The sequence below is a fragment of the Corylus avellana genome, chromosome 11 (assembly GCF_965113065.1).
Source record: "Corylus avellana chromosome 11, dhCorAvel1.hap1.2, whole genome shotgun sequence".
Classification (NCBI taxonomy): Eukaryota; Viridiplantae; Streptophyta; class Magnoliopsida; order Fagales; family Betulaceae; genus Corylus; species Corylus avellana.
This window is the reverse complement of record NC_142500.1, coordinates 17,622,025-17,638,677: the sequence shown is the minus strand read 5'-3', so window position 1 is coordinate 17,638,677 and position 16,653 is coordinate 17,622,025. Positions and strand designations below refer to the sequence as shown.

Here is a 16,653-nt window from a genome sequence, read left to right as displayed (position 1 = left end):
ATAGAAACCAAAAAACAAAAAAAACAGAAAGAATCCCAAGTTCTTTACTCCCATCAACTCAATCCACCATGTTTGTGGTGAAAAGTAAGGTAGAGCAGTTTCAATTGCCTTCTCTCCTTCTCTCTGTCTTTTTCTCCACACGCAAAGGTATGAGCTTATATCCCCTGTTTTGATCCTCCTCTGTTTCTTGCCCTGTTTTTGCTATGGGGCATTATAGAAGACTGGGCCCCCTTACACGGCGGGATTCGGATGACTGTCCTCCTTTTCCATCACCACGATGGACTCCTCCATCACAACAAGTGGTTCCTCCACATGATGAACACAAGCAATTAATGAAAATCAGTTTGATTCTCACGGCTTGCATGATTGGCGGGGTTCTTTTGGTTGGAATTATACTTTCGATTATGAGGAAGTACTACACGAGGAGGAATAGATCAAGGAGAAGAAATCCACCAATACTGTTTGCAACAGAAGAAGATTATCTTGATGAAGATCATGGACCTGTGATTGATCACCACGTATGGTATATCAACACCGTTGGTCTCCAGCCATCTGTTATTGATTCTATCACAGTCTGCAAGTACAATAAAGACGAGGGGTTGATAGATGGAACAGAGTGCTCTGTTTGCTTGAGTGAGTTTGAGGAAGATGAGAGTCTTAGACTCTTGCCAAAGTGCAGCCACGCCTTTCACCTCCCCTGTATAGATACCTGGTTGAGATCACACAAGAATTGCCCCTTGTGTCGTGCTCCTATAGTTAGCAACGCTGCGGGTGCCGGTGCCGGTGCCGGTACTGGTTCTCAGGCAACTGCATCCGAGCCTAGTACGAGTTCTTCCGGTTCAAGCCAAGAAACCCATGTAGAGAATCTTGAGAATTTTAATGGGGTGGAAAGCAACCAAGCTGGAGAGGGTGGAACTAGTGAAATTGGGGTTCGAGATGAAAGTTTTCACTCTTTGGCAGTTGCTGAAATATCAGAGAAAAGTATGCAGAATTCTACCTCTAGGAAGTGCCGATCTCGAGTGCAAAGTAATCTGGCTGACAATCAAAGAGTCGTGGAAGAAGAAGTACAATCGATGAGGAGGTCAGTTTCACTGGATTCGCCTTCTGCTGCAAGGATTTATCATGCTGTGGCTAATATTGTCACTGATCAAAGAAGTTCAGAATCCCAATCAGTACACCTGAAAAGTTGCAGTGCAGACATTGTTGCCAAGCCGGATGGTGGAACTTCAAGCATGTGCAAACTGATGAAAAGTTCTTCAATTGGGCGTTCACTGCAGAAGGGACCCATTTCGATGAAAAGATCTATTTCTTCTAGCAGAAGGTTCTTGTCATCCAGACATTGGAGAAGTGGGAGCTCAATCCTTCCCTTGTGAAGATGAAGATGAGGCTTTCAGAATTTTCATATCCAGAGCTTCAGGCCGGTGGCCAAACCAACAAAGTAGGCGGTATTCTCAAGGAGCCTGGATATTAGCTACTCTTGTTTCTGCACCAAATATATGTTCCCAGATAAATCCATATCTTATAAAAAGAATGACTGCAATTTGGGTATTGTTATTGTAGTTAATATCTTGAATGGCTAATACTTTATATATATTTCAAGAGAAATATAATGATATTTTAGAAATTATACTAATTTCAGTTTTTGTTTCTCTTACCTTGTTTTTTTTTCTTCATATAAATGTTCTGTTTTTCCTTTCATTCCAATATGTAGCTCATGTTTTAGCTGCCATTTAGATTCTCATTTACATAATCATCCGGGTGAATTAGATGGGATCAAGTTATAAGGCCACATAAGATCACCCAGCCTTATGTTCCTACCTTCCCCCACTTGCCAGTATAATCCCTTACAAAAAGATCAGCCTTTCCTAAGCAAATAAGCCTATTGATTGTCAAGGAAGAACAAGTCTTGGCTTCAGTGGCCAGAGGATCATGATTCCTGAAATGTTTTAACTTTAGGATTTGATGGAAGAGACTAAAGATTACAACCCTCTCACAGATTTACACTAACAAATACTTTTCCACCTCATAATCATATTACATATTTTCTGCTTTGATTCCAATGCCCCAACCAGAAAATACAAGCCTGATGTGAAGCCTAAAACAAGACATAATATACACTGGAAATGAAGAATTGACATATTTGATGGAGTCTTTCTTCTTCCTGCTATAGCTTCACCTTCCACCCTCGAATTCTAATGATAACTCTCTGGGTTGACTTAAGAACGTCACCTTTTCTTCTTGAGAAAGTCTATGATCATTTACTTTCTAGATCATATTCAGCGGAATAAACACAACTAAAGTAGCTACCAACCAAATCTCTCTCTCTCTCTCTCTCTCTCTCTCTCTAAAAGCTCTCCCTCACAAAACTCTCTCGACCTCCTCCCCCTTAGATCTTTGTTCTGGGAGGGAAGATCTTCCCTCCTCTACAACTCGCTATCCATGTCCTTCTCCTCATCTCCCCTTCGACGCTCCCTCATTTTATTCTTCTTTATTTTTTCTAGTTTCCTGTTTGAATTTTGAGAGGTTAGATCTACTGCAATCCCATTTCTTCCACCACTCACCCGCACCCCCTCCTTCATCGCCAGCCTCCTCGTGTAGCCCACGCGTGCTGTTGCATGCATGGGGTGGTACACGTGCCGCCACCCCTTTTGGTCTCTTGCAGAAGATTTCTTCCATCACAGTTCACAATACTCTTCTTTGTAGAGCCTTTTTGGTATACCATAAATTTCAGATCTGAATTTAAACCTCAAAAACATTCGATTTTGGTGCTTTTTTGTCTCACCACCCTAGATGGTGTCTCCTGCACTACTATACATCTACCTCTTAGTCTTCTCAGCTCCCTTATAAGCTGGACAAGAGCTAAGTTAAAAAGAGTTTCCTTTATTGACACCTATACCGTCCAGCATAGGCCACTACAATCGCTGGCAGCTTTTCTGATTACCTTCAAAGATCCCCTCTGGAGTTGTAGCTGGATTGTTGTCAAGATTAGATTTTTATTTTATTTATTTTTATTTATTTTGGATTTAGTAATTTTCAGTATTTTGCATCTAAGCTGTTTGTTTGTATTTGTTTTTAGTCATCTAAAAAAACAAACACAACTAAAGTAGTGAAAAGCGAAAAATAACCCCTAATGTCCTAAATGACAGAAGGTATGCTTTTAATTAGCCATCAAATGTTGGTTCCACAAGCACTACATTGATGTTCCCCAGAATCTCAACAAACATGTCTAGAAGCTACTTGAGCACATGCCATATTTCATTCATCACTTATTTGATTTCATGGATCCAAAAATGAAATGGAAAATGCATTCTATAATGACAAATGCAATATCTCACTAAACAAGATTATAAACACTTACAATACCAGACGGTCCACATCCAGTACAAGACTACAAGAAGTCGAGGGAATTGTGCCCTTTGCAAAAGTTGAAGAAGGCCAGCATTCTTCCTCAAGATCAAACATATGAAACTCCTTAAGTTACGCTCGTACTCTCCAATTTTGGTTTTGTAAGAGAACCCATGTTGTAACTGTACACCAAACAATGTCCTCATTTATTGGAAGGAGTAATTTTGGATTTTTGTGCAGCAGTAGGAAATCCTTTTGGTTTTCCAGACTTCATCTTCTGCTTCTTCCAATTTACTCTCTCAGACCAGAACGAAAACTCAAGTTCTGGTAAAATTAACTTTAGCCAACGAAGTAACCCTCCATTTTGTCTGGTAAAATTATAGGTGCCAACATAATGCATATTCTTTGAAACTGGGATCAGGGGAAGCAAAATTTAAGAATTCTAAAGGATTAGTTATTGCCACTGTTAGAGGCACATCACACTCCAGCTTGATGTCAAGCATGCAGGAAGATATTGGGATAAGAAGATCCTTGTCCTTTTCTGTGACACTCCTATCAGAGTGAAGCCTTCCGATCAATAATAAAGAATGCTTTTCGTTTTTTACAGAAGCTCTTTGAACTCGGCTGATGTATATAATAGGTAAATGGGAAATTGGTGAAGCGGTTGATGGATATCAAAAAACAAATTTTACCAGCAGCTGAATAAGACTAAGCATTTTGAAGCCATTCTTTACTGGTTATCCGGCTACATCCAGACACTCCTTAAAGTTTGTGGCATGCAATTGAGATATTGGCTAGCTTGTCTCTTCGAACGCCTCATTATGATATTCGGAACATGTTCTCCATCAGAGATGCCAGATCTATCTTGATATCTCAACACCTCAGCTGTGACAAATCCAACAAAGAGAGAGCAAATCTATGCCCTCATGCTTTACCAGTAGTCACCACATGAGCAGATTCCATTCCTGAAGTGATGAAAGCGCTTTACATCCCTCACAACAATCTCTCTGTTCACAATTTTGGTAATGAATTTAGTTGCTTCATGGCAATCCCCACACACTCTAAGGTTCTTTGTGATCAGTAATCTGGTTCCTGGCCCCGTGTTTAAGAGGCCAAAAGCAATAGCAAGCCTCTCACTGTGATTACCCAACATTTTTTCTTTGACTTCCTCTTCAACATCGTGCAACACAAATTCAGTCTTTGGGAGGTATCCAATAGCTCTCATCTCATGATCCAACTCATCCAAAAGTTGCATAATATCTTCATATTGATGGTGACTCTTGTCTTCCATAAGAAAAGCATGGAGCTTCCCTTTCACTTCCACTACACTACACCCTGGTACTTTCTTCATCCCTGTCTTTTTCATGATTTTTCTGACACCAGCTACTTCCTCCCACTTCCTCGCCTTACCAAAGTAGTTCGAGACCAAAGCATAAACTCCCAAGTCATCCGGATTCAACTCAAGCACCTTTTTTGCGGCAATCTCACCAATCAACAACTTGCCATTTTTGCAGCAACCTGCCAGGAGGGCAACCCAAACAGCAAGACCCGGATTAGTATTCATGGAATCTATTAGCTCATGAGCCTCTTCAACACGCCCTGCGCGAGCCAAAAGATCAACCATACAAGCATAATGCTTTTCAGCTGGAGGGATATTATATTTGTTAACCATGAGATTAAACCAGTATTGACCTTCTTGCACAAGACCTGAGTGACTAAAGGCCGAGAGTAGAGAAGCAAAAGTAGCATGATCTGGTTTTAGATTTGTTTTTGTCATCTCTAAGAAGAGTGACAGAGCTTCTTTTCCATGCCCATGAATTCCATAGCTGGTAATCATTGCATTCCAAGAGATTAAGTCTTTGGCTTTTATCTGATCAAAGAGAGTACGTGCCCAGGACAGGGCTCCACATTTTGAATACAAATCAATCACTGCAGTACCTAAAACTTGATCAAAATCAAGTCTTCTCACAATATATCCATGTACAGATTTGCCCAATTTCAAAAACCCAACTTGGGAACATGCTAGAAGTGCACCCAAAAGAGACACCAAGTCCGGTCTGTATCCACAACTCTGCATCTCTATCAAGAATTCAAGTGCATTCCCCGCAAAACCATTTTGAGCAAAGCCAGAAATTAATGCACCCCAAGATACGACATTCTTACAAGGCATCTTCTTGAATACCCGACAAGCAAGCCCCAAATGTCCATTCTTAGCATACATATCCAAAAGGCTGGTTTGAACTACAACATCCATAGGAAGATCTCTCCGAATCAAATACCCGTGAACACAAGGACCCAATTTTGAGTCTCCAAGATTCGCACATGCCTGTATCAATCCCACCATCACAATCCCATCTCCTTCTATTCCCTCCTTCTGCATTCGCCTATACGTATCAACTGCTTCTATTGGCCGTCCACTTTGTGCAAACCCACTTATCATAGTTGTCCAACAAACAAGATCCCTTCGCGGCATCTTATCAAACACCGCGATAGCTTCATCCATCTTCCCACACTTTGCATACAAATTCAAAACAGAAGACCCAACAAACACATCAAACCCATACCCACAATCAACTGCTCTACACCAAATTTCCTCCCCCGTTTTCAAATCCGACAAGCTCATGCATGCCTTGAGGGCCACCGTGAAAGTCGAGCTATCTGGTCGAACACCTTCCAAGATCATCCGACGATATAGATTTAGAACTTCAACTGGGTACTCTTTATGCGAATATGCAATGACCATGGCATTCCACGCATCTATGCCTCGTTGAGGCAATAAGTCAAACACTTTCCGGGCAGACACAATATCTCCTGTACGTGCATATAATGCTATTACTCGGCCACTGAAGTTTCCATGGTCGAAGAGACCAGTCAAGACCATGAGAGCATGTACTTTAGCTATGGAAGCTTTGTCTTTACAGGCTAAGAGGAGCGGTTTGAGGCGCTTTGGCCATGGAAGTAACTGCATCTATGTATGGGAAGCTGAAACTCCAACTCTTTGATGTTCCTAGAGAGTTAGTTTATAGCCGTTGAGAAACAGAAACAGAAATGGAGGGAATGAATGTAGGTTCTTCTGACTTCAATATATATATATAATGTTTACTTTTCTTCAGTTTTAATTGAATCACAACCGTTGAGAGCTGATTGAATCACGACAGTCGAACTCTATGATGTATTGATGTTCCTATGTATGCAAACGTACAGTCCTTTTTTCGCTCACTTTAATCGCTACCGTTGGATCTGCTTTTTAACTTTATCTGTAGCGTTTCCCCTCACGGCGTCCTTTTGAGCCATTATGATTAACGACGGCAACTCACGGCTGAGATTGCTTCGTCTCCCACAACGGTCACCTGACTCACCTCCTTTCGAAGCTACGATGGCAGGCCTAAAATCCCACAACGGTCACCTACGAGCTTCTGCCATATTCGAAGATCTCCAAACCCATTTTGAACTCCGTGTAACAAGACGCTTCTGAAGGGACTTGACTCTTGAGGTGATGTGCGCTCTAATACAAATCCTCCACAGTGCAATCCTTGAGCTTATATTTACCTTCACTCGCCCCTGTTCGATGACCATGCTACCCACCAAAAAACCTGAAGACGACGACTTCCCACTCCCAAAAACGAGACCTTTTGGGGAAGCACCTCCATCCATAGTGCCCACCATTGGCCTAAGAGCACGGTCTTGGATGGTGGGTATTTCGTATAATCCTACTATTTTCTTCTTACAGCTCTTTTTGTGCTTGGTTTTTTAAAGTTACATATATGCTCGTTAGTTTTCTGAATGTTTTCGTACAAGAAAAAAAAATGTTGGTATTTGGGCATCCACCTTCTATCCGCCATTCACCCCATTTTAGTTAAATTTGCATGATCACTGTTCCTTTTCCAGGAAAAATCTGTTATGGGTGGGTGGTCTTTTCCCTCCGTTGCCTTCCTCTGTTTGCATAGACAAAAAAAAAAAAAAAATCACTAATTTGAATGTTTACAACGGCAGCATATTTTATTCTGCTAATTTCCTTGCTGAAAATGCTCATGTAGCTAGCTCGAACTGTGTTCCTTTTGTTGTCACTTTATGCACTCTGATTTAGTGGGGTTCGCATTCTGATCAAGATTATTATGCTCAGACTTGATCACAAACTATTAAGACTAGGCTTTACGTTGATCTCTCTAAACATAAAGAACCATTTGGATTGAAAGAATAATGCTTCAAACTGGTGTAGAGCATACAAAATGGGCTTCAGTCACTATCAAACTGTTTCCTTGCTCTGCTGATGTAGCAAATCAGAAGACACAACTTGTATTTTTCTGCAGAAGCTTAGCAATGACAAACTATAAATGATACTAGTTATGTTTATGTCTTAATTAGTTCTTCATCTGAGATGTTCCCTCTTCTAAAACTGGTTAGAAACAATTTTTTTTTTTTTGTTTTGGTCTTAGCCCTACTTGATTCTAGCTTTTGTCTATTGAGTTGTGTAAAATTTCAATCACTTGGGGGAAACGATCTTGCTATAAACCATATGAATGGGAACTGAAAGTTTAGCATTAGGTATAAAAATTGAAATCATCATATCCAACGATAACTCACTCTTGATATGCCCATTGTTAATTATGAGGGATTTGATTTATCTTAATAAACTTTATTTTTATTTTACTTTTAAACTTGCAACTTCAAGTACTTTTTGTTTGTGTTTGACATAGATAGACGAGTAGGAGATTGATGCATTAGATTTAATAAACCTCCCTATTTATAATAGTGTTCTAAACATGGCCCAATATGAAACACTTGACATGAGTACTATGATACAAAATTCCCCTTTTGGTACATTATCATTTGATTTGTAAGTACAAAACCACACAGTTTTGAAATTTGAGACTATATTTGGTTGCGTGTAACTCTATACTATTGCCTGAAATATCATTGTTTGAAAGCTTTAGTACTGAAGATTATGAGGATATAACAAGATGGCCGGAGGTTTTTCTCTCACACCCTCTGCCTTCTTGTTTTGTATGCCTCTTGCTCTTGGAATTTGGTATCATAAATGTATGGTTATGTTTGCACATATTATAGTGCAAGTTAATGGCAGCCAACCGGATATGTCCATTTATTTGGGATTTAGATGGAACACAAACCTCAATGCCAGGACATGTGGGGAACATATGAAACTATTCATGACCAAACACGGCCGTTGGTTTTATTGGTGTCCACTTGGCCAGGTGAGAGTGTAATTGACCTTATTTATTATACAAGTAGGTTCATGCTAAACAACTAAAGCAATAGTATTCTAATGCGTGGTTAGTGTTTTGCAGCACCATGGAAGATGTTGTATTTGGGTTGATGAATATCACCTGGAAGATGTTTCGCAGGAACATCATAGGAGTTGTATTTGGGCTGACGAATATGATGACTCGGAAGAAGTTTTGCAGGACCATCATAATAGGAGATGTATTTCGGCTGTAAGGGTTGATGAATATAACCCGGAAGATGTTTTGCAGGACCATCGGAGGACTTGGGGAGCTGATGAACATAATCCGGAGGAGCTCTGGCAAAGAGCACAAGTTGGATGGCAAGCGACGGTGGCGGATAAGACACATTGGTTGGATTTGTTTGGCTGCTGTGGTTGTGGTGTTGTCATGGGGCTGTTGTTGCTTATTGTATTTATGCTATTTGTTATTATTGTGTAAGAACGGGTAATTGGCTATTATTATTGCGTTATTTTTCAGTTATGAATGTATATATTTGAATCTTGCTAGATCTTTTCTTTTTTTAATATATTATATATTGCATATATATTTTAATTTAAATTAAAAATTAAAAATAATAATAATTCAATGATATACACGAGCACCTAGAGGCAAAGAGGAGGGACAAGGCTTGGTTTTGCCTTTTGCTTGGGCTGAGGAGTTCTCTCTTACAAAATTTCTGTCCAAAGATAAAGGGACGTGAGGGAGAATTACGGGTGGCGGGAGAATTACGGGTGGCTTGGCTTGGTGTTAACACCTACGGCTACCTCCTAAAAGCTCACATTAACTTGATTGTTTATAATACATAAATTCCTATTTATAATTGTTTGAGTTGACCTATATAAGTAAGCTTAAATCAACTTATACAAGGAAACATAAATCGACCTATATTAGGAAATATAAATCAATAATATAAAATGATAATATATTCTGACATTCTATTCGGACCCTCTAACAGTTCTCTATTTTTTTTATTTTTTTATTTTTTATTTTTTGGTTGACATGTTCGCACAAGAGGCTCTCACAATTCTCTATTCCGGTAGGAGCTTTTTAGAATTGTTTGTACGATTGTAAGAAATTTCTAATTATAAAGATCTCAATCGATCACGTTATAAGTAGAAAAAAAGTTAGGCTCGGTGAAGAAGCTTCTGTTTTGGACATGACACTTCAAAAATGAATTTGTTCCAAAGTATGCGGATAATGCATGAAAAAGGAACACAAAAGAAAGGCAAAGCTACGTTGGATTCCCAAGCCTTTATCTCTTATTAGAATCCCAGCTTTAACGCAACTAGCTATAGCCAATAGTTTCCACCTCCAAACCCCACAAATTCTATGACTTCAAATGATAAATCACGCAAGACAGATACATTATGCACAATATATCATTTTGATCTAGATTTAATTATCATCAATTATTATACAATATCATCATTGTTCTGTGTTCAACAATAGGATAAATTCAAGTCATATTGCCAGGCTCCCCCCCTCCCCACTTCTGTAAGAGATTTTAATAGAAATCATCAATCCACTATGTCCTTTATAATAAAAATACAAACTATTACAAAAACTAATATATAATATAAATAAAAGAAGAAAAAGAAGGTGGTGATCGAGCACTCCCAATTGGCTAAGGAGATGGTCGAACTTCTCCCAATCATTTTAGAAAGAATGAATTTACAAAGTAATATAGCACAGCATGATTGACTTTCCGATCAAGAGGAACGCTTTAGGCTTTAGCCAATTGGTAGAAACTGGGAGACTAGTGCTGTTCACCAACCTTTTATTAAATATTATGTTAGAAATTTTTTTGAAGCAGGAGCAGGAGCCTTGTGGATTCATGACGTTGATGTTCCACTTGCTTATTAGGTGCTCATGGCGGGTAGTTGGATTTATTCCCCCCCCCACCCACACTACTTGGAACAACAGACAAAAGGCATGTCAAGTGTCAACCTTGTTCATTATTCTTCACCCTGTCTGCTTCTCTCCTTCTAAAACCAAAATCTAGGAACCCCCAACCAACACTGACAGTCTCTGAGGAACAGCAGCAACATGGGAGACCATGAGGACGACGACAGAGGTGGAGAACAGGGAGGTTGTCCCAACACTCCGAAGCTACCTATACAAGGGAAGAGGAACATACTCATCACAAGCGCCTTGCCTTACGTCAACAACGTTCCTCATCTCGGAAATATCATTGGATGTAAATTTTTACTCTATATTTTCATCTTCTTATTTACACTTTTGTTTTCATATCCCTTATGCATATGTACTTGAATGAAAATGAGTGATTTTTTTAGAATATTAATTAAATGATTAAATTTATTATTTATTATTAGTTTAAGCTTTTAGAATAATTAGTAATTTAGCATTGTATTTGATTAAGTCCAAACCTATTACATGACAGCACATTTCGACAAGTTGTAAAAGAGTTGTAGGTCTAATATTTTTTATTTACAATTTTAAGTACCCTCCAAAATATGGGGTTTGTGTGGTGTACAAATTTCTTTTTTTCTTTCCTTTTTGAGTTTTTTTTTTTCTCATTCTTTCTAAGAGTTGACATAATTCTTATCTTTGACATTGGATGTAAAAGTTGCTGTTTCCATGACTATGTGAGGTGTGTCATGAGTCCAGCTCCATTAGAGTAAAGCTCATGTGGGCTTAGGATTCCTACAGTGACAAGGGAAAAAAAGGGTCATTTAAAAAAAATTTATAGTGGATTTATAAGGAGTTGGTGATTTCCACAACAATATTGAATTTCTTTAGCATAATGAATTCGTTAAATTCATAATTTTGGCGAGAAAATCATGAATTCGTAATTTATTGTGTTATTTCTATTCTTGGTATGGATTTCAAGTTTTGGACATAAACTTGGAAGACATTATAACCTATTTTATTATAACAGTGGATTTAGAAGGAGTTGTCCCTTGATTTTTCCTTCAAGCTAACAGGGTTTTGTAGGTAGATGTTGGTATTTTTGTGTGAATAATTTTCTTTGTGATTGGAGTGTGTTCTCAGCTTTGGAATTTCAAAACGAACATTTTTTGAGTTCACTTGAAATTGTTAGTTGGGATTGTCTTAATTTACATAGAGACCAAGTTGTGGCCCAACAGGTTAAATGTGGCATGCTTAAATGCAGGCGTTCTAAGTGCTGATGTCTTTGCTCGATATTGCCGTCTTCGTGGCTACAATGCGATATACATATGTGGAACTGACGAGTATGGAACAGCAACAGAGACAAAGGCTTTGGAGGAGAATTGCACCCCACAAGAGATTTGTGACAAGTATGTTATTCATAGAACTAGGAGCATATTTTATGAATTCAGTGGAATTTTTGTTTATTGAAGGTTTCCTGTCATTTGCAAATCTAGAAACAGAATATGTAGCTGATTTACTGATGTTCACCGTGTAGTGTGTAGCATGTGATCATAAAGATGAGAATTTGTATGGAGATATACAAAATTTATAATGATATTTTTTTGCCCTTCTGTTTTTTGGTGAGATTATATAGCAAGGCAAAATGGTCTTACTTTCAATTTAATTTTTGAAGATGTTAGTGAGTTGATTTTCAGGTCTCTCATTCTGTATTATAATGTATTTTGAATACTATATTCTCCCTGTAGAGTTTCTTTAGGTTGATACTGTTAGCATTCCCCTATTCCTCTTAAAAATCTTTGCTCTTGGTTAATGATTTCAATAATATCTCTTAGAAAAGTGATCACCTTGTGTTTGCTTTACAGATATCATGCAATTCATAAGGAAGTTTACAATTGGTTCAACATAAGTTTTGACAAATTTGGGCGTACATCGACTCCTCAACAAACCGATATTTGCCAAGCAATTTTCAAGAAACTGATGGAGGACAATTGGCTTTCTGAAAGCATGATACAACAGGTACAAAGTCCTGCTCAGATGCTATAATGGCTTTATGTGCTTGTAAAAATGCTCCTTTTCTTCTCTGCCTATTGTTCTTTTGGTGTTACGAATTTGAAGCACTATTTACTCTCTAATGAATTTTAATTCCAAAAAAAAATTCAGTTTTATTGCGAGACATGCAGTCGTTTCTTGGCTGATCGGCTTGTTGAAGGCACCTGCCCATTTCCAAATTGTAATTATGATTCTGCACGTGGGGACCAATGTGATAAGTGTTGTCAGCTGCTAAATCCAACTGAACTTAAAGATCCTAGATGTAAGGTATGTGTGTCCTCTGTAGTATCTTAAGTGCAGCCATTTTCCCTTCCTTTTGTTTAATGGTCTTGGCTAGAATCTAGCTAAGAGAATGTTAGTTTTCCACTTTGCAAATTGGAGTTGGAAAATATGTACTTTCTTTTGAACATTTCTCTGGTCTCATAATTAGATTGTACTCAACAGGTATGTTGTAAAACTCCGCAAATTCGTGATACAAACCATTTATTTCTCGAGCTCCCTATGCTGAAGGATAAATTAGAGGAATATATCAACAACATGTCAGTTGCAGGATCCTGGAGCCAGAATGCTATTCAAACTACATATGCATGGCTTAAAGGAGGACTGAAACCCCGCTGTATTACCAGGGATCTTAAGTGGGGGGTTCCTGTTCCACATGAGAAATTCAAGGATAAGGTTAGCATGTAAATTATTGTGAAATTTGAAGATTCATTGTTTCTCTTTGTAGTGGAGAAGTTCCTTTATGTAGTAATCTTAAAGAAGTTTTCAAGAAATTTTTTCTCCAATTCATTATGCTCAGGTTTTCTATGTATGGTATGATGCACCTATTGGTTATGTCTCGATCACTTCATGCTACACACCTGATTGGGAGAAGTGGTGGAAGAACCCTGAAAATGTGGAGCTGTATCAGTTCATGGGAAAGGATAATGTGCCATTCCACACTGTAAGAGCTTTTCAGCACTTCTACTCTAACTACAAAATGTTATCTGTGAAGGGTGAATTCTTTAAAATAGGCTAAGAAGATTATTCCCACAATCCACTTATATGGTTTTTTGATAATCTAATTCCAGGTGATGTTTCCATCCACACTTATTGGAACTGGAGAAAACTGGACATTGATGAAGAGCATTAGTGTTACAGAATATTTAAACTATGAAGCAGGTATATTTTAGCTACCCAAAGTGATTCTCACTATGCAACTCCTTATGGTGATTTGTATTTGATGCTTTCATTCTTCATGTTTAAGATCTTTTTATACCATCTTTTCAGGTAAGTTCTCTAAAAGCAGGGGTATAGGAGTTTTTGGCAATGATGTGAAAGATACTAACATTCCCCCAGAAGTGTGGAGATACTACTTGCTGACTAACAGGCCGGAGGTAAGTTGTGTTGATGAGGCTTCTGGTGACTCTTCATTAACTCACTTTACTTGCAAAAAATAATGGATTTGCTTTCATTAGGTTTCAGACACCTTGTTTACATGGGCAGACTTGCAAGCAAAACTAAATACTGAGCTACTGAATAATTTGGGCAATTTCATTAACAGGGTATTGAGTTTCATTGCCAAGCCTCCAGGTCAGTAAGCTGCTTGCAGGCATCAAATCTTTTTAGTTCCCCATCCATACAGTGTTGATGAAGCTTTTGGGATGTGGTTGTGGGGATTTCCCATGAGTGCCAGCCATTCTCTTTTTCACTTGTCATTTGTTGACTGTTTGATGCTGCCCTTTTCTTGTATCTGTGGTGAAATTTGAATACAGCTTGGTAAATGATACATCCAGTTTTTGGAGCAAAAATTACTTTTAAAAATTCATTTATATATTCTATCATTGAATCTAAATATTTTAGCAAGATAATCCATGAGATCTCATTGATAAAATGTGTAAATAATTATGTGCCGGATATTGGGATGCATGCATCTATACTTTTAGTAACTGCAGAAAAATTTTCTATAAGTTTGGACTAAAAGAGTAAAAGTGCAGTGTATATTATATAATTTTGCATTCCATGTGTTCCTGTTGCAGTCAATGCACAATTGCTTACTTATCTTTCCTTCCATAATTCATATACTCTCTCTTTTTTTTTTTTTTTTTTTTTTTTTTTTTTATGATAATTAATTTTTGCAGGACTAGGATATGGATCTATCATTCCTGATGCTCCAGGGGTGGAATCGCATCTCTTGACAAAATCATTGGCAGAAAAAATTGGTGATTATGTGGAGCAATATGTAGAAGCAATGGAAAAGGTGATTAAATACAGTTATGTGCAATTTAGTTTTTATGCAATAGAATTTTCTATTTACAGTATTCTCTGTGCATTGTTTTATCAAGAAGGGGAAATATCCATTTTTCATATGACAGGTTAAACTAAAGCAGGCATTGAAAATTGGAATGAGCATCTCTAGTGAGGGGAATGCATATCTGCAAGTAAGCTTGTTAAAGGCTTAGTAGTTATTTAATTTATGGTATTTGCAAACTTTATTGATTGTTGTTCATGCAATCTTCAATCGCTTTTTGTTCATCAAACCTTTTATTTTGAAGGAGAGCCAATTTTGGAAGCTTTACAAGGAAAACCAAGCTTCCTGCTCTGCTGTTATGAGAACTTCAGTGGGGCTTGTTTATCTTCTTGCATGTTTGTTAGAACCTTTCATGCCTTCATTTTCTCTCAAGGTATGCTTCACATCCTGCATTCAACACCTTTCAGATCAAAAGGTACCTTCCAATGGTTATCTCAAGGTGTTTGTTTCACCATCAAATGCTTCTGCTTTTTTTTTTTTTTTTTTTTTTTTTTTTTTTTTTTTTACACTCAAGGTGCTGAACCAGCTTAATTTGCCTCCTGAAACACTGCTTTCACTTAGTGATGAAACTGGAGATCTTGAAAGGGCAAGAAAACCTTGGGAAATTCTTCCAGCTGGTCATAAAATTGGGACACCTGAGCCTTTGTTTAGGGAGTTGGTATATGTTTTATTCTATTCTTCCCAGTAACTTTTTTGTTTTTTTTTTTTCCTTTTCCCTTCTCTCTCTGCTTTTCTAGATGGTTGTATCATAATACACCTTCTCTGTTGTGCAGAAAGATGAGGATGTGGCATTTTTTCGGATGAAGTTTTCTGGCAGTCAAGCTGAAAGGGCTGCTGAAGGCAGACGTTGAAGCAAGGAAATGGCTGAGCAATTATGAAAAACATGGCTATTTTCCAGAAGAAGTTTTCTGGAGGACAGCTGATATATATAGTTGTATGAGGCAGAAGCTGGAAGGAAATCACTGAGCAATTAGGGAAGACAAAACTTAGTTGATTTATTTTTCCTGTTACATGGCTGCCACTCTAATAGTTTATATCCAATTATAATTTCATGCCAAGGATTTCATAAAATTTATGTCCTATTTCATATTAATTACTTATAATTTAAATGTTAACTCACTACTTGTTCCAAAAGTTTAAGCTAATAAGAAATTGTTGATTTACTCATTTGATTAATATTTTAACGCTTTCCTTCACATGTGCGCTCAAATTTACCAAGTAAGACTAAACAATTGGAATATTTAGTTAAAATGAGAGATAAATGATAAAAACAAGATTTGAACTCAGGATCTTTGTTTTGATACCACTTTAAATCACAACTTGTCCCAGTTAAGTCTTCTCTCAAACAAGTAAAAAGACAGCATTGTCTAAGGAAGAAAAAGGGGTGGCGGTCAATCATCCACTCTTGAGATTCATATTGATCAATTTGGTTTATAACTTTTTTTTACATATCCGCACAAGAGGAGGGAGGATTGAATTTTTAGTTTGTAACTAGTCCTCTTACTACAAAACGCTAATCTAACCGGCAAATATTTAGATTCTGCTCTACCCAAACTTGTAGGCATGAAATAGGCTGAACATGCTGCTTCCCAACTTTGAAATTGGTCTTAAATTGGAATTAACAAGTTACTCATCGAAGAAATAAATATGGGTTAAGAAGCTTTTTCTTAACATGTGCCAAGTTCAACTTCAACTTCAACTGCTCATGAACTGTCACTGCAATACTAAAAACAGTATCATGTAAATTATCATGTGTTAGTCTACATTTTAGTGACTGAAGCGATAAATGACACGTAAATTATCACGTCAGTTTGTAAAAAAACTTGTAATAAAAACTGTAGTACTCTTACCAGC

General features: G+C 37.7%; 3 protein-coding genes and 1 long non-coding RNA gene across 4 annotated transcripts; 3 read left to right on the top strand and 1 right to left on the bottom strand.

The window, feature by feature from the left end:
• Window positions 1-1,649, top strand: LOC132165583 (uncharacterized). Its single transcript, XM_059576210.2, has one exon. The coding sequence runs from the start codon at window positions 204-206 to the stop codon at window positions 1,371-1,373; it is 1,170 nt and encodes a 389-aa protein (XP_059432193.2). The 5' UTR covers window positions 1-203; the 3' UTR covers window positions 1,374-1,649.
• A 1,588-nt stretch (window positions 1,650-3,237) lies between these two features.
• On the bottom strand, window positions 3,238-6,373 carry LOC132166368 (Tetratricopeptide repeat (TPR)-like superfamily protein). The gene has a single exon (XM_059577173.2). The coding sequence runs from the start codon at window positions 6,311-6,313 to the stop codon at window positions 4,277-4,279; it is 2,037 nt and encodes a 678-aa protein (XP_059433156.2). The 5' UTR covers window positions 6,314-6,373; the 3' UTR covers window positions 3,238-4,276.
• A 271-nt stretch (window positions 6,374-6,644) lies between these two features.
• On the top strand, window positions 6,645-8,820 carry LOC132166366 (uncharacterized). The gene is made up of 3 exons (XR_015909410.1): window positions 6,645-7,036; window positions 8,462-8,558; window positions 8,652-8,820. It is a non-coding gene; the product is annotated as an uncharacterized LOC132166366 (long non-coding RNA).
• Window positions 8,821-10,634: 1,814 nt separating this feature from the next.
• On the top strand, window positions 10,635-15,835 carry LOC132165621 (putative methionine--tRNA ligase). The gene is made up of 14 exons (XM_059576259.2): window positions 10,635-10,785; window positions 11,722-11,866; window positions 12,323-12,476; window positions 12,621-12,776; window positions 12,954-13,184; window positions 13,309-13,452; window positions 13,580-13,670; window positions 13,779-13,885; window positions 13,967-14,081; window positions 14,630-14,748; window positions 14,864-14,929; window positions 15,044-15,172; window positions 15,314-15,457; window positions 15,573-15,835. Exons 1-14 carry the CDS (start codon window positions 10,635-10,637, stop codon window positions 15,648-15,650), a joined length of 1,830 nt encoding a protein of 609 aa, XP_059432242.2. The 3' UTR covers window positions 15,651-15,835.
• Window positions 15,836-16,653: the final 818 nt, after the last annotated feature.